The sequence below is a fragment of the Cylas formicarius genome, unplaced genomic scaffold, assembly GCF_029955315.1.
Source record: "Cylas formicarius isolate icCylForm1 unplaced genomic scaffold, icCylForm1.1 PGA_scaffold_4__25_contigs__length_36172078, whole genome shotgun sequence".
In the NCBI taxonomy this organism is placed as follows: domain Eukaryota; kingdom Metazoa; phylum Arthropoda; class Insecta; order Coleoptera; family Brentidae; genus Cylas; species Cylas formicarius.
Genome location: NW_026844334.1, coordinates 23,581,444 through 23,600,547, shown reverse-complemented (window position 1 = coordinate 23,600,547; position 19,104 = coordinate 23,581,444). Strand labels below are relative to the sequence as shown.

The window sequence follows — 19,104 nt, the reverse complement described above, 5'->3', positions numbered from 1 at the left end:
AACCGACAGTTGGGTTGCTAATTGTATAGGTAAAAGTTTTTAAAATCGGGGGACTAAGGTGGTTTTTACAAACAAAAATGCCCAGGGTTGGTTCCGTACCTGCAACATATTGGCGTCAGATGCGCATAGTCAGGCGGTAGGAAATATGGCGTGACTAACTCGCCAACAATCAACAGGTACCCTTAGGAGACGCATTCAGATTATGGAGCCCAATCAGTGGAGTAGCATGTTTCAAAAATTGTACTTTCTTTGTTTGATCAGTCGAGAAAAGAAAACCCAAAAAAAAAGTTTTCCTGCTACCAAAATCTGCGATTTTCTCGTTTAATATAATTTTATAAACTTCTCAAAAACTCGTTTGAGATGCGAGAGTCTTTTCGCAACTCCCAAATTTTAAACGAGCTGCGTGTTGGTTATAGCGGAAATAAAAACTTAAATTAAATCGTCCATTAAAAAAATTAATCAACTCTAGACAAATTAGGACAATAGAGTACAGCTTTGTCTAGACCAGCTGGAAATAATAGGCAAAGTAGTTAACATTTTTCTTTGTACCGTTTCACTAAAACGTACTTCTTTAGGAAGTGAGATAAAACAATTTCATGGCCGCCGAGCAGTGCAAAATAGGGAAAGTAGATAATAAGATTTGCATTCATACAATGCATGATATATCCGGGCTTCGATTTTATCTCGGTATGGCTATTCATTATCTTGAATCTTGTTAAGCCGTGGTCAAAATCTATTAAAAATTTAGAGCGAAAAAAAATGCAGCAAAATAAATGGCGCGATTATTATGTTATTTAATTGAGACTCATTAGAAATAAACCAAAACGATCGATAACAAATCGCTTACAACAGGATTACACTCACGTTTATTCGCCCACAGATTTAGAATAAGATCCAATCTTGGCGCATATCCATTTGTTTAATCAACTTAAAAATTAAATGAACTATTAATCTTGATTTGCAATTTTATGTTATGTGTGGGCTCGTCAATTTTCAACATCTTCTGTAAATAAAATCGAGAGACATTTTTGCACCATGTTGCAATATATTCCTGAATTTCCTTTGATATTTTATTTTTGAAAATATATTTTCAAATTAACAGGTGTTTTGAAATTAGTATTTAGTACCTAATCTTCAAGTTAAACAAGAATAAAAATGAAATAAAATTAACGGAAATAATAACAAAAATGAGTTGATGTTTTTTTATTTAACTTAAAAAATGTTCCTGAGATACCTGAAAATACCAAAAATTGTATTAAATCAGCGCCAATGAGAGCAGATGAATACACAAAATCGCACAAGATGGAAGCAAGAACCTTGAAACTTACTAATTTATGTAAACATTCGAAAAATATGTGCTATAAATATAAAACAGAAATTTAGTACAAAATGTCCCGTGTGCAGACTTTTCTTTGTTTGTTCAAATGTGTTTGGGGGTTTGTTTAGATTCTGGCCAATATGCACTAAAATAGCAACATTCGAAAAAAACAATTTCCGTGGAATCCATAAGTTTAGATTAGAATAGCGATTTTAAAATGTGTAACATTTTACATATTATGAATATTCTAAAGAAAACTTAAAATGTGTATTATGCATATGTCATAAGTATGCCTAAAGTCCAAACGTAGAGAATATTAAAAAAATGGTGCACATGTGGATATTTGTCGTTTAGCGAGAATAGTAAAAGGTAATCAATGTCTTTCGATATTGTAAGCTCAGACAATGACTCTATCGCGTCGAAAAAAGCCGTTCGATTATGGCGTATCTAATGCCGTGCAACGGTCAAGGGCAAAAAAGCACGCGCGCTCTTTGTCTTCTTCGTCTTCGTTTTTTCCGCCTCCTAAGGAGAAGAAACGTAGCTCGGTACTGGGGAAGATATGGTACCTAATGGCGACGTTGCCGGGTTGTTGAACTCTTCATTTTATATCATGGTGATTGTGTCGTGTTTATTGGTTTATGTTAGTTACGCCAAAAGATAAGAATTGTCATTTTTACGGATGCATCTTAGTTAATAAGACGAAATATATGTTTCAGGCATGGAAAAATTAAATCAAGACGACATCTTTTAACCACTGGGTTTCACAAAAGTAGTTCCGTTTGTTCTTAAATATTTCATCTCCTACTATTTACTACAACGCGACACAATTTATTGAAAATTTCGTCACGAAAGTAACTAATTTTGGTTAGTTATAATTTTTTTTTGGTTAGTTATAAATTTATAAGTTTTAGAGTTACAGCTTATTTCAAGAATGTTAGGGGTAAATGTAGTTGAATGGCAAGGTAATTTTCTAAAATAAAAAATTGGGAAAAACAATATTAAACGGAATTCAATAAATTTCAAAAGTAAAAAAACACAACTCAAATACAGTCTCTGAGTCTTCTTCCTTTCCCGATGATATTTTAACATAAGTCCAACAACTTTCCATGATGAGCACTTGCTACATGCGGTACTGCTCTATACTTTTCTTATATTTTCTTTATCAACAAAGAGTTTCATCGCTAATTTTGCAGTTTTCAGTTAACCTCTGAAGAAACCAACAGGATGATCGGCGAAACGTTTGCAAGTTCGACACAACAAAAACAGAAGTTTTGTAAAAAATTTCATCGTTTTCAAGTAAAAAAACTTGGCAGTGATGCTTTTCTCACCAAAAATGCATACGCTTCATGGTTTTGCATAGCAATTTTCTATTTATTAAAAGGATTATGTGCTGTTGTTCAAGCGCCATCAAAGACTAGGCTCTGTTCCTTAAAATAGAGCGAATTTTTCTTCGAATCGTATATTTTGTATCATCATCAAAGAGTTTTGCTAGTCTTGACTTGACGTCCTGCAATGCTGGTGTTTCTAATTAGAGTCATTATGTATTGTAAAACTCGGATTTTAATATCACTTAAAATAATTACTTTTTCGTCTACTAATTATTACATATTACATTTTGACAGCTTCTTTTCATTGGAATAATGTAGATACTGTCCTTGCCATTTTATTCATATCGTTATTACTATTAACACTATAGTTTAACAGCACATGCGAGAATTTTTAATACACCGTTAGAAGTATTGATCTATGTTCATTACCCGCTTCAAATATTGCCCAATTTATATGGTTTTATGGGCGACGCATTTGATGTTCTGAACGAATTTCTCCGAATTATTACCCCGCGCCATTTAGGAATAGACTTTAATAACTCCCGACGAATGTGCCCAATTCCGTCGATCCGTTCATTTCAATCGTTTCATTTTGCATTTGTGATTTATGCGAAAAAAACTGATGGAATTGAATATCCAGGGTTTCGTGTACCTACTAATCCGGCCATATTTCACTAACACTATCATATTTTAAGAACTCTTCTACACGAATTCCATAGCAGTGATGAGTTTGACTAAAAACACTGGATATATCGATATAAATAATACATAATAGTGGTCCGACTGACACGTTTATTTATACGTTGAATTCCCCCACCAAGCCAAAACGTAAAAAACTGAACGATTTATCTTTACTTGTATTTAGCTGCCTGAGCGATATTGCACAGGAACATAATCGATGCAGCTCCCGATAAGTGGGTCAAAAATACGCAACGAAATGAAATTACGCGACGCGTGGTTACAAAATCTCGATCAAAAGCGTTGGTCTCAGACGTGGCCGTATCACTGGTGAATTCCTTTGTTGCAACTTATTTGCGTGGCCGCCGATCTGTAGACTTGCGCCACACAGTGCGACAATGAACAGACGCGTTTTGAATTCCGCCCAGCACGAATATTTTGAAGAATTAAGTTTCTCATCAGCTTCTTTCGATTTACTGCGAATTATGAAGGTTGTTGGAAATGTTTTTAATTAACGCAATTATATTAATATCAGGCGCCAGATGCTGGTACGTAGGAGGTCAAAATTGTGACCAGCCTCTATAAGGCGAGCATCGTAAACATTGATTCGGTTCCATATTTAAATTAGATACCAATCTTCCCACATATTGGGATTATTAATTGCATTAAGCGTTTTCCGCAACAAATGTATGGTGTTGATTAAATTTTTAAAAGCCGCTTTATGCACTACACGCTTACCTCTCTAAACCGATTACAAAAATACCACTTATTTAACAGTACGTTATTGACTAATCAGTTGTAAAATAAACTTCATAGTTTTCTTTAAGTTTACTGTTTTTATTGCCAAATCCGAAGTGGCTAAATACACAGTGTGCCACAGAAATTACAACACATATATCCACGAGATGGATTTTTGTAAGAATTAGAACTTATGAGCTACAGTCATACTGTCCTCGAAAGGTATTTCCACTAACCAATAGACATAGACAGCTACCATGATGTCAAAAACTAGAATCAGGACTGAATTCGGGTTTTTTGAAAATGCTGTAACGTCAATTTTTTATGGAGCACGAGAGTATGCTTTGACGATCGATGTGAAATAATCACAGGAATTAGTTCACCTACCTTCAGACACTGGAAAAAGCAATTTTTTAGCAGACCACATACCGCTGCAGTTGCTAGAAACTACAAAAGTTAATGCAACTCTTCTTCCATAGCTCGCCAGGTAACCAAAATAATCGTCTATCGGCGAAAGTTATTCATATTTCTCCCAACGAGTTTCCGAAATATTTATATTTAGCGGGTGTTTCAAGTTATATGCCACACGGTATGCTGATGAAGTCGGTTTAAAAATTATCTTATATGTCAGCGGCGACGCAGAATTTGTAATAATTGTCAAGGTGTTTGTCACAATTATTATAAATCCATTTGAATCTCATGTAGAACAAACAATCGAAGAGGATGAAGGATATAACATAACAGTACCACGCACCGTTTATTGTTTGATTAAGTCAGTTTCAATGCTGTTCATTCAACACAAGGTTTTTCAAAAAAGGAACATGTAAAATCGACTGACGGAAGGCTGGTTAATATAAGTTCTTCGGAAAATCCTGAAACATATTTGGAACATTATTTAAGATAAGGTAAATAAGGTAATGCAATTTTGTTCCGTTTTATACAGGTTGCTTGCGGTATTAATGAATGAAATTTCTTGAATGAAATGAACATCTTTTAATTCTCAAATATGCGTGTGGGTTATTTTGGCCTCGTGGACCATTGAAACATTAATAATAATCACAAATTAGCTAATTGGTTTCAGTACGTATTTCCCTCTATGGACTTTAGTGGGAGTGCGGGGGCATGGCTTTGATCATTTCAAGCAATGTATGTGAAAAAAGCTATAAAACTACAATTCTCGGATCTTATAGCACAATCTGAATTGCACGGACAATGTTTTTTACATAACATGAACTTTACAGCAAATTCGAAATCAGGCAGAAATTAAGCAATCGTCTTTTAGAATAGTAGAATTATATTAATGAGTTTGACTACTTCCTCAGTTCCTTTTTGGGTGCATAAAATCTTTTCTCAAATATAAATTTCCTCATTCTTAATTGGTGTTTCCCATTCAAGCAAAGGTATATACTTGCATAGAAGCGGTATACTTAAACGCAAAAGTAACCTTATTGTAAAACAAAGACGTTAACCGCTCACCAACTGAGCTAAGAGAATACAAATAAGGTTTTCCAAGAAATCACCATCGGTGATGGTTGCCGAATGACAAATAAACCGCAGTAGAAAATTCAATTATTTCAGTGAACATTTTGTTTTACAAATGACAAAACTGCGAAATATTTGTAGAATGCTCACCTGCAAGATGGAAAATGAAATTGTTAAGTTAAACGGGCACGATCAGTACCTATTACTTCGATGACGTGCGCTTGGGCGAAAAAAAAAAGCTTAGTGGGAGCAAACTTAAGCTGAATTTAAGCAGAACTATATTCGAATGGATGCAAATGCCTATTACATAACCCTATGTTGTCGATATGTATAATTATGATTATGAAGAATAAAATCGAAAGGAAAACTTGAATACCGAGCAGTTTGCATTACAACACTTTCAGAGTAGCTTAGTTCTCACACCGTGGCATTTTACAGAAAAACGTTACACATAAGAACAAGCAAATTATATAAACAGTAATAAAAATTAAACCGAAAATAGATGTATTTTTTCCTCTTTTTATACCTTATTTATTCTTGACACTATTCTTTTATCATATACATTCGATGCGGGATTGTAAAAGGCTAATATATTGATGCATAGGCAATTAAGGTTATTTGAAATACCAATACGTTCTGGTTGTAAGCAAAACCGCACCTATCTCCCGCTTGTAAAGACATACTAATTTCAGTAACGGCAAATCAAGCACCATATTAGCTAACAGGTCACATCTTGCAGTAGTCATCGCCAGCAACAAAAATTGGCTGCTCGATCGAATATTTAGTACCATCTTAAAGAAAAAAATTTTTTTATTACTTTGGACCTCTGGTGTTGCCCATTTAAAAGAACAACAAAAAAGTAAACCAGTTTATGTATTATACAGGATGTTTCATTAACAACCCATCAACTGGAGATACCATTACTTAAATAATAATGTGTGACCCAAATATGTGTTATACGAATGTTGACTTCAGGAAATTGTTGGAAATTAAAGTTTTTTGTTGTAATTATTAAAGAGAACTAATATGCAGTTATTTTAAGTTCGTTCATATCATAAAGAGAATTTCTATATGAATTGTTTGATCAACCTATAGGTTTTTGACTTTCCGATCTGTTGAAAATTAAATTTAATTATAAAAAAGATACTCTTGAATTAAACGAAAAACTGTCGAGAACAATGAAATAAAATGTCAAAAAGCGTCGTTTAAAAATTGTGCTTCGCCCAGTTATTGGCAATTTGTAGGTAAGTGTGCATACCTCAAATAACTATTTTAACAGTTACTATTTCGTTATTTTATTAATAATTATTTTCAAATCGGCTACTAGAGGTAAAGAAATGTAACCTAAAATTTAATGCTATCCAACTTTAATGTCCTGGTGATGAAATAGAGATCTCAAGTGTTTTTTTTTCTTTCAAATATTCCAGTCACAGGCGAAAACCGTAAATATAAAATAGAGGTGCTTAACACGACCTATTCCAACATCTAATGCAAATAGCCCTTGATAACCATTCAGTTCCGACTGATCATATTCCCCGAAAAGGGAAATTTTCAGTGTACTTTTTTGAAAAAATTGCCAACAATGACAATACTCTCCGCAAACTGTTTTTTAATGAAACTAGGATAAAAAAAAATGTTTAGAAAAAATAGTAAAAATACATTATTAATCGAAATATGGAAATTAAAAAATTCAAGAAAATTGTAACATTTGGGGAACATCTGAATACAATCATTTTATTTAAAAATCCCATGCACCTTGAACTATCTGAAGATAAAAATTGCCATTAGGACCAACGCAGATAAAAATGACAATAAAGGCTAAATAGCTATTCGATATGGTAAATAACGGCACTCCTTATATTACAAACGTAGAAAGAACATGTCCGCCAAAAACATATCTACGTCATTTCTAAAAGCGCGCCTTTATTCTCTCCAAACCAGTCGGACCTTTAAACGAGCAGACCTGATAATTGTTGTTTGTAAACAGCGGTGTCGGTTGTGAAAAATCAGCTGGTTGATTGAACTCACGCGCGGTGTTGCCCGATTTGCTTTATAAAAATCTCGGGGTTACGTTAAAGGAACTGCTTATCTGAGAAAGTGACCCGATGGATTTTTTAGTACGTGTCCCACATTCGATGATGAGGTTTCGGTGTTACTGTTGACACAAAAATAAAAGTAAAATACTTTAATTCTTATATTTTTCAAACTATTTTGTACATTAAAGGGACTATTTTTTTTATTTGGAAAAAGTTTAGTTTCAATTGCCAAGTATCATTTTTTAGACATATTTTTGGTTTAATACTGCCATTTATTAGTAAATTATTTTCCTATGCTGTGTCAATAAGCCACAATTAAATACTGAATAGATGAAACAGCAGAAGAGTGATGAAAATTGAAACGTAATTGATCGAAATAAAAGGCTCTATATCTTGTTATTATTATAATTCGTAATAAAAAGTATTCAGCAGTTGACTCAACTGTATAAAAGAAAGTTTTGTTTAAGTGAAACGCACCAAGACAAGATATTACTCGTTTTTTCCCATTGGCACAAAATGGCAAAATTAAAATATTTAAACAAATTGCCTCATAGAAATTTGAGTTTTGGTTTAAGAAAAATAGTAGTCGAAACTATATTTATTTATTTGTTTCTCAAAAAAAGAAAATATATTAGTAGTATTAAAGTGTTTTCAATAAAAATATAAAATCTATATTCTACGATGGAATCAATCATAAATACAATCGAGTAAAGAAATCTCCAGATCTGCCTCAATCAAATTCATCTCGACAACGCCGCAACGCGCGAGAGAGTACAACTTTTAAGCAACAACCGTCGACCAATCCCGAACGAGGTCAACCGGTCGCATGGGGCTTGAGGCGCCTTACAAGAAGTAAAAACTACTTAGCGTAAGAGACTGCTTTAAGCGTAACCCTACGTTAGTTCAACGTAGTATCGGTTGGGGGCACCACAAGTCAAAGATCGGAGACTACAATAGGCGGGAAGGAAAGGAACCTCGTTATGCACGGTAGCTTTTTTTCGTGTACTGATTTATTTTATCAACAGATTATTTTTGGTGAGGCAAATAATAAAATTCCGCTAGGAGAATAAATGTAATGTTAAATTCCTTTAAATGTTGTCATAAGATTGTTAAATTGGAACTTTGTTATATTAAATTCTGTCCCCTCCATATTCTCTAATCGGATAATTTCCAATTGCTCTTTGGCTTCTTTTTCTGTTGCCATATCTGCATTCATTAACTGCATTTTGCAACTATAACAACACAACGTTGTAACACGAAATAACACAATGTTTTAATGCGTTAAATATCTCACAAAATGAGTTAAATCAAACACGGAAGAAAGCATTGTAATGTATTTGCGCCATACAAGATGCATTAATATTTAAGTCATTACGCATGTTATTTTATAAAAAAATCCTCCAGCAGAATATTATGAAAAAGATTAAATAAAGTTTGCAAACCTCAAACATTTCTTAAGATATTTGGAAAGTTTAAATAACTGGTGAACTATCTCAATCAATATTATTGACGCACTCTTGATGCCTGTTTTTTATAAAATATATAACTGTTTTGTAAAAGAATATCATTTTATTCCTTGTCCATTTACTATGAAAGGGCATTTCTCTGGAAGGCTGAATTTCTGTAAAAGAAAGTAAATAGACCTGCAGTAAACAAAATTGCCAAATACACAAATATCGCTCCAAAAATATTTGAAATATAGAGAAATAATATGTTTTGAACAAAGTAGCACCTCCATCTTGGAAACAATGCATGCATCTCATTAAAACACTTAACGAAACATTTAACAGAAGTACAACAAAAATTACCGAAACTGTCAATATTTATTATTTTATTTATAATCTGTGTTTAAACTATTTAAATTTTTATATCTAGGCGAAAAATACATTCCACGTGGCACACGGTTCCACTTCTCTAAAACTTTCTACCGTTCCGCATAATATTAGAATTTTTGTGGTAAAAATTACGTGGAGAAATCGTTAATTAAGATTTCAACTAAAAACGGGAGCCTAATTAATAAGTTTGCATATATTTGTAAAAGCGTATACATAGTGTCTTCAAATTATTAAAAAATATTGTAATGATGGCAAGCTATTTAAAAATTATCTTTGAAACAATTTTAAAATTACGAATATTATTTCCGTTTTAAGCCTTTTTCCTGTAAGTATGGTATTTTTTCTGTTAGATATACCCAAGTAACACTAATTATCAATGAAATCCGCTATGCTATTTCAACGCCAGGAAGTCAAGGATAACGTCAATCTCGTGCAGCTTGATTAGGAAATTGTTTTTCTGCATTCCTTCGACTAGATTATGTGCGATAATGTATTATTTTGCAATATTTACAACAGAAATGATGTAATACGCGATAATGGGCTTCATGGATGTCTTTGAAATGTATTTAACTTTTTTAAATGCGTCCAAGTTAATAGTAAGAAAAGGAATAATAGTTTTTATTAATTAAAGTTTCACCAAAAATTAAAACATAATTCTTGAGTTTTTGGATTTATTCTGTCGGTCTTCTTTTTTGAAAAAAAAAAGAAAGTGCTAATGTTTACATTTATGAAGACACAAGTAAATTTAATAGGCCTACCTTATTACTTTCTAGTCCTTCCAGTGAGTAGGTGGTATGCAAGTATAAATACAGGGTGTAACTGAAAAGGTGTAAAAACTTCGGGCGGTAATAGTACTACTAAAAGCCACAAAAAAGTTCCTATCAGCAATGAAAAAACATAAGGGCGTTAAGAGAGTAAATATTTTAAAAAACGGTACTTTAAAATTGTTTAGATAGTTTCGATGTGACCACCAGTCATTTTGATAAAAAAAATCCTTTGGTAATACGGAGCAATCTAATGAGATAAGATATGGTGATCTTGTTGGTAAGCTCTCATATACTTGGTTTAAACGATTGTAAAGGCTAGCGCAAAAAATAAGCCGGTGTACCATTATGCATAAAATACGTAATCCGCTGCTCTACCAAAAAAGAGAGTAACTTTGAGTCTAAATAATCCAATTTTTGTACTTCTCATGTTAAACACATTTGCATAATTGAAACAACTCTCTTCATATAAATGTTTCAACCCATGCTTGCAGGAACCTTTCTTAAGGGTTTTACAGGTGTCACCATTTGAATGGCACGTTATACGTTAACGCGTAAGTCACTTATTTAGTTTCTTATAAAAACGGTGATCTGGTATGATATCCGGTCGGACCTGTATTTGAGTTCAATTCTTACCTTGAGCGCACAAAATATGCACGAATCCGCCATACAGGCATGGCCGGACAGGTCCCTGAAGCTCCTTCTAAAAATGTCCAGATGCCACAACACCTGCAACAAAACCAAAAAGGCACGTGTTATCCAAATGAGAACAGGTTGCAAGCGAGGCAGGTTTTATATCGTCTATAGAGATATTTTTTGGGCGGTCGATATTAAATATCACCTAAAATAAATTTAGTGGTGTAAACGGAGGCCTGTTTGTTTTCTTATCTCCAGAAAGCCATGCTTTGTATACACGACATATATATTCCCATTAAATTAAAATTTAAAAGTATTTTATCTGTACCAAAAATAAACGATGGATGCAATTGTATGGTCGATTCAAATTTCAGGGTTTGTATAATTGATATGCACGTTTTCAGTGGTGATAGCAATTTTTGTTAAATGCCATTATAGGTTCTTTTGGACAAATTTTAACTTATGCTGGGTGTCCAATTAAGTCGGCAAAAAAGTTATTCTTAATTCTTAAAATACGAATTTTATGCGAGAGTAAAGTGTACTATTATTTTTGAAAATATCGACTATTGTTGCTAAAGAAAGTTGATCATAATTAAAATAATTTTTGGCATTAATCAAATATGCAGTCAAAACTATTTCAATTTTTTCTATTAATAATCGTTCTATATACAAACTACCACTATACAGAATTTATACGTTTATCGGTAAATCTAAATTGTCAATGTTTAATACAAAGAAGTTCATAAAAATGTCAGGTGGTTAATACTATTAGATATTTGACAATTTTTTTTAATTACAATCTTTTCTTAATAGCCACCGTCGATATTTGTATTTCATGGTTCCATTTCAAGTTTTAAACTTTACAGAACGTGGGCACAGTTTATATTGAAGAAATTTAGAGCCGACAACTAGAAGCTAATTTTAGTAGATATAACCAACCTGTATGTTTGTATAATAGTTTTAGAACTGGTTTAACTTAATATGAAACGTTTTAAATTAAACGTGTTCTAATGTCATTAAACTGTTTAAAAACTGTCTAAATAAGTGCAGTTAAATTCATAAAAATAGCAATTGTATGCATATTATCAAGTCATAAAATAATTCATGACACCTAATTAGATGCCTATTACGAATCAATATGCTTTAAGAATGTTCTCACGATATAGTTAATTGTTGGTTCCCATATTATTATATATATTTTTTGTCCTCAATAGGTGAGAAAATTTTTAGTTCAATATTATGTTTATATAAAGCGGAAATGTAATTTCTACGTAGTGTAGAATCGATTCCAATGAAAAAAATATTGCAACGCTTTGGTTGAATTCAACCTAACGGGTTCTCTTGAAAACTTGAACAACCAAATTAAATTAAGTTCGATATCTCCATTTAAAACGTTATTATTATTATTTTTTAATTTAGTGAGAATATCACCGCTGCTTTAACACAATTATATCAAACTGTCTTGGCGCCCTCTTGCTGCTGAACGCGGCGACTGTAAGAAACCGCTACTACGGGTACTTACGTTCGAAATTTGAAACAAGGCTTTGGGTCTTCGGCTTTTCCCTTTTGTCATTTCGAAAAATTACATAGCACTTGTAGTCAGTCATAAATCACCGACGTAAAACGCACTAACACAACAAAATAATCGTATAAGATGGCTGCAAAATCAACAATAGCAGATGTATTCAACTTTGCCGTATACAAATAGGTACGACTCTCTTCAGCGGCGACTACACAGGTGTGCTTGAGCGCCGAAGACGTACGGGGGGGAACTGTGTCGGCCATTTTGGCAGGTAGAGAGAGAGAAGCGAGGAGTTGGACGTGCTAGTTGGACCGTGGAGTTGCCTTCTGATTCTGTCAGGCTTCTTTTCATGTGAAAGGAAAAGGGCGTACGTTTCGAACCGTGACTTAGTACCTGGTTCTAAATTGTGGACTAAGTCGCCTTCTTTATTGCCCACGCTAAACCTGGCTTCTTTCTTTTTTTGGTTGGAGGGGTTCGACGTTTACGCTAAAGCAAATGTTTAACAAAAATTAAAAATTGATAAAATTATGGATAAATTGTATTTTTGGCTTGATATTCCATGAAGCAATTTTTAAAGCAAAAAATCAGGAAAACAACTTTTGTATTCACATATACACTCCTAGATTATATCGCAAGAATTTTATCAATTTTGGAGGCATCCGCTTTGTTACAGGTGGTTACATATCTGAAATTGTTAAATTAAAGCAGCACATCAAAAACGGAAAGGAAATTTAGCCACGCGCAAGCAATAATTGTGATTATTACGAGAAACTTTTTTTAACGTATTCTGAAAACAGTAATTTTTGCATGAATTTTAAAAGTAAAATACTTTATTTCTTATATACTGTAATTTTTATTGAATTTAATGAAAATATAAACATTTATTTTTATATGGCCTTAGAATATTAGAAAAAAAGAAAAGAATGTATTTTAGTTTAAATATTTTCAGTTTCGTCACATTTTCACATTGAAAAAAAAATGTTTTAACTACTTCAATTCTTCTAATTTTAATGTTATTTATACCCCAACGGCACTACTAAATTATGAAACTTATGGTAAGTTCTGTACCATTTGCCTTTGTGTTTACAGTTAGTAAACATAGTCTCGTGTCGATATTCATAATAATAAGCCAGTCACGCTTAAGAATCTTTTTTAAAGTGGACGTACGGTGAAAAATAAATACCATATTCAGTGACCGCCTCGTGGCACAAACTTGTATACAAATTATCCATTACAGTGTCATAAGATTTGCCTACTAATTAGAAGTTAATTCAAATTTTATGGAAAATGGTTGTTGGAACGACGACCTTTATTTAATTATCGAATCGTTTATGTTGTTAAATATTATTTTATTTTTGTATTTCAAAATCTCAAAAATAGTGACGTCGGGTAATTTTTTCATCAATTTCACCAACTTTTATTATTTATAACATTGGTTCTCCATGAATAATTTTCGTTTTTTTACGAAAGTGTAACTGAACCCTAATGATGAGAATCAACCTTTTGAATTTTCTCAAGCAGCACTCCCACTTTACTATACTACTGATAGTCTTTCACAATACTGATGGAATGTTACTCCAAAAGAGTCAATCAGTGGAGAATGTTTCGCAAATGACGTCACAATAATGGAGGAACTCACGAGCGTCAGTAATGAGGGAGCAACTAGAGAGAGAGCTGGTCCTCTCCACAAGCCACATTTCTTTGTTCATTGGATTAGCTTTAAAGTTATTTGTTTTGGTTTTAAAGCACCATCCGCCTCATTTATCCGGTTACCATCCCAAAGTGATCCGGTTGGATCACCAATAACACATGCAGTCGACTGAATAATCTAATTAAGATGAGTTAAAAACATTTGTTAAAATCATTTATTTTGGATTTTCCGGTTTGTTCATGGAAGGTAGATAAAAAATGTTTCAGGTTTATTTTAAAAACATATATAAATATTTTTTGAATACCATATGCCACTTGAAAAGGACTTTAATACTCTATCCGAAGCAACACTCTTCCTTTCTTTCTTTTGTGGTACAAGCGGCAACATTGCAATATTTTAAATACGTATTTTAATGTAATCCTCATTTACCAAAAAATGTAAAATGTTCCGTAGACTGTGAGCCACCCTGTATATAGAATTATGTTCCTTCGGAAAACTTAATTGTTAGAAGTTTGATGAACGTCTAAAATGGCACGGTGTGGCCTAACTGGCAAACCAAAACACCTGCCTCCAATCTGATGCGCTACACTTTTACCCATCGGTCGTTTCCGAACGATATTCATTTTGCATCCAAATATAAAATAATAGCATGTGGTGCCATAAAATGATGATTCACGCAGAACACAGTCTGCGCAAGGTGCTTTCGGTTTTTTAACCTTTTTGCCAGCTGCTGAATGACAGACTGGCAGACGCCGCCGCGGCTCGCTCTTTAACTCGATAATTATCGATGCCTAATGGACTTAAATGGCAAGAAGAAAGTACAAATCGTCGACCATAATTGGACATCTAATGAACATTAGCGACAGTTTGTTAAAGCTAGCTGTAATTCGTGTAAACCGAGTGCCCTAATTGATCATGCTTTTTAAAAACATTTTGACGATTATGTTTTTTAATTAAGGCAGAAAAGTGAATGTGATTTAGGCTTAAAAAACAATAATTTGTCGACATACATGATGAGTTTATAGTGGACCTAGTATTAAACAGACGAGGTGAAACTTTTAAAGTAACCAGAACAGTAAAATACAAATATATAGTCCATCATCTAGTCAAAGGTAACCCAACTTAAACCGCTAATATTAATCAAACTTCAATTATTAATAAAAACAGATCCCGTAGTTGAGATTTTGTGCATTAGAAACAACCTTTGAACAAAATTTTAAGGGCTGATTGAAAATGCTGCGGATTAATATAAAGGAAAATTCCATACTTTGAAAAAAAAAATGTAGATTATATAGTACCAAAAAATGACCAAAACAAGACTTGCAGGTGATGCAGTGACATTGGAGTCCTTTCGAGATTATCACGAGGATATGAGTGTCGACATATTTTCAAAGATTACTTTGGACAAATGGAAGAATATCTTAAGATTGACTAATTAGTAGATAATGGATAATGTCAAGTTATTATTCAGGAACCATAGAAAAAATACCAACTTCGTCTTGCAGAGAATAAGTGTTTTGAAATATGCTATGGAGGATATAGTTTCTTTCATATGGGCCCAAGTGGCATTTGTAGACGCCTTAAAAAATGCGGAATAATATATTGTATTTGGATATATATTGTATATTTATGTATTGGTTTAATTTAAGAAAAACTCCAAACCGTTCAGAATAAAACTATATTTTTGAACAATAATAAATACTGAGGTGTATGTTAAGTTTGGACCGGATACCGAGTTACATATGTATCTACAATTTTTATTATATTATATTATTACTTATTATTATATTAATTTTTGTTTATGGCCAATCTTTTTGCGAGGAATTAACGTCTTGTATATTTTTTCAGCTTATGGCTAGTACTTTACGTTAGCCCTCTTTCACCTGGGCAGTTTTTTATAAAGCCTTCCGTTGTAATCTGCTGCCCCACGCTAAACACAGAAAATCGTTCTTATTATGTAGTGTTGTTGCTTGGTTGATTTGATGGTTACAATGACTACGTGCAGAAGTGACACTTCGAGGCGAAATTTTTAACAAGATAACAAAACAATAACATTGCGATAACCCATTCATCACCACATGAAGTTGAAAATCTTTTTTATTTCGGAAAATTCATGGAAATAAAAGGCTGATTCAGGTTAGCGAAACTGAATGAGTCATTCAACGTCTCTTGCCGTTAATGCTAGCTAAAACAACAACCGAAAACCGTATCCTACTAACACGTGCAATTAAATGACTAAGACGTAGACGAAAACAAAGGCTCATTTTCCCTTACTTTATTTTCAACAAAACGCCGCGTAGGTTCCGGTGTTAATAATATTTTTCATACGGAACATTCGGCGCTCTAACTGTGGGGGACTAACGTCTTGTATTTTTTTTTTTTTTTGGGTTACCGCTAGTACGTTTAGCCCTCTCTCACCTGTACTTTTTTTATCAAGCCTTCCGTTGCAATCTGCTGCCCCACTAACTGTCTTGTTCCACTTGCTAGTTTCACAAACTACTGGTTTACGTATAATAGTTTTTTCACGAATCAAGTGTTTTTAGAAAAATATATTTAAGCTATTAAATAAGGGTTTCGCTGGATGGTCATGTGTGTAATGAAACATGTATTAGCATGCTGGAAATTATTGAGGGGACGTCATTATAATCTTGATTTTTAAGATCCAATTACCGCAAAATTTTATTATATTAACCATATATAGAATGAGCACTATTTTAGAGCTAAGACAAATTCATCTATTTGTTGTTTTAGGATATAAACCATGCGCAAGAGGGAAGCGATTGCGGTTGTTTAACTTTCCACCAGATGGCTTTTTCTAACATGTGAAAAAAATTGCAACCATATTAGATAGTCAAGCAACAGCCCAAAATGCAGTGATAACGGCATCTTAGCGTTTTTATCATAGCCTAGAATATGAATAAAAAAACTAAAAAAAAATCGAATTTGAGAAGGCAGTCGCACCCTGCGGTTTATTAATGATCCCTAATGTGGGATATTGGGAATGCGATTGGCATATATTTTACACTAACAGGTCATTCCTTATTACACGTCATACTTAATTGGCCAGTCTATGTTGCTGTGTTTTTTTCTCTACAGAATAGTGTAACCACATATAAAGAGACGTAAAAATAACAATTCTTGTCCGTATTTATTTAGTTCTGATTAGCTTAAATAATAAATTTGGATAATTCAATTTCATATATTTTTTTAAATTATTCTCTTTCTAACGAATTATTTTCCTACAAACAAATCATAACAAATATAGATCCAAATTAAAAATTAATATATGTACAAAAATTATTTCTAAATTTTATAATATATTGGTGCTTACCAAATATTCGTGAGATATGCTTTATTCGTTTCCTATGTCCTTATTTTCAAGAAATTTAAATTTAATGGATAACATTTATAAAACCTTCAGTCAGCTTTGGTTATTTTCGGTTAGTTTTGGCTAGTGCTGAACTAATTGAACTAACCAACTAGTTCAGTTAGTTCAGCAGAACACCTCATTAAAGTTGCACCAGCTACTTTTAAAAATCAATAAGAAATTAAGGTTTTCAACTCTATTTAAGTAAATAGTTATCTGGTTTTAACCTTTAATAACGCTGGTACGCTGAAAACACTAACTAAAGAAAGAAACTTCAGACTCTGTGCAGTTTCAAGAGCACTGAGCTCACATGTATTGCTGAGTAGTGGGACATATCAACTTTATACAAGAAGGGGCAACCGCGCAATCAAAAATCTTCCTTAAATCTCATAGGAAAAAATCGACGGCAACAAATCTGCTTTCGAAACCGGTTACGCAAGCTCCGGCCTCACTTGAACAATAAAAGAGAAAAGGCTCAAGAAAACCGGCACCGAGTGCAGGAGTAAACAAAGAGCAAAACAACACCGGCAGCGTGTACGGCGAAATGCTTCTGTTCCTGCTATGATCTGACGCGTGCCCGACAAAACCGATAATTTACGAAATGAATGATTACATTTGAACCACTGTTACTATATTATTACAAGCACTTTATTGTTCGTTCTTTTTATTACAAAGATTAGAAGGATCTGTTTCCTTTTCACATTTCAAGTTTAAACTTTTCGAATGATTTTCATTAAACTCTATTGAGCCATTTGAACAGTCTAAATTTGGCTTGAACTGTTTTATGGCTGATTATTGTGCAAACCAAGTATATATGTATATATATATATATATATATATATATATATATATATATATATATATATATATATATATATATATATATATATACAAAGTGAAATCAATAAATCTAACATATTACATGTATGACGTTTAGTGAAATGAAATTTATAACTGCGGAAGCTGTTAAGGGGGATGTTATTTTGTTCAATCCGATCGTTTCTAGTAACTTAGTAACTTTTAAGCCTGAATATATCCAATATTATGGATTTATGTTTACATTGTTGTTGGTATTAAGAAACATTTAAAAACCGAGTAAAAGCAGATTCACACGTCGAGTGGATTAGTTATTTTAGTCAGTGGATAGTAGAAAAATAAATGTTTTGAAATATATATTCAGCTTGATTTTCCTATTAAAAACAGGGTTGAAATTGAACATAACATAATGGACGATGTGTTAGCTTTTATTCAGGACACACGGTATACATATTTTTTTATAATGAAAATTAAAACGAAAATGCTAGTGGACGTGTCCGCGCACGTTTTGGAAATAAAGGAACGTGTTTAATTTGTTGAATGTACAAGATACAAATTTAATAAGTATTTCGCCCATAAAACAACAGTTCAACAACCGCCATTTTTATATTGTGGATATGTATGTTAGACAAATGTAAGTATGGTCAGTCAAAAAGATAAATTAAATTATGGAAAATTAAAGCAACTATTTTTTAATAAATCGCGCTCCCGCCATATAGTCAAGATTTACTGATTGCCGTAGTTGCTAGGTTGGGTTTTGTTGAGCACCGTGGAATTCGCTCCGTTAAGTAAAACCCCTTAGTAAAACGTGAAAAAGATGGGTATGAAAAAATACATTACTATACAATATATTTAACAACTCATCCATCATCATTTTTTTGCTGTTTCCTATTGGTCAAATTTGTATATCCGAAATCAAACACAACCAAAAAT

At 32.9% G+C, this 19,104-nt stretch overlaps 1 protein-coding gene across 4 annotated transcripts in view; it reads right to left on the bottom strand.

The window, feature by feature from the left end:
• LOC132700784 (uncharacterized) overlaps positions 1–19,104 on the bottom strand; it is a 63,220-nt gene that overhangs the window by 10,902 nt on the left and 33,214 nt on the right. For 2 of the 4 annotated variants that reach the window (XM_060668312.1, XM_060668313.1), the window contains one exon: positions 10,816–10,908. In XM_060668312.1, coding sequence (XP_060524295.1) covers positions 10,816–10,908 — 93 coding nt within the window. Of the gene's footprint in view, positions 1–3,501; positions 3,679–10,815; positions 10,909–12,337; positions 12,510–19,104 lie in introns of those variants that run through there. The other 2 variants (XM_060668315.1, XM_060668317.1) reach the window with 2 other exon arrangements.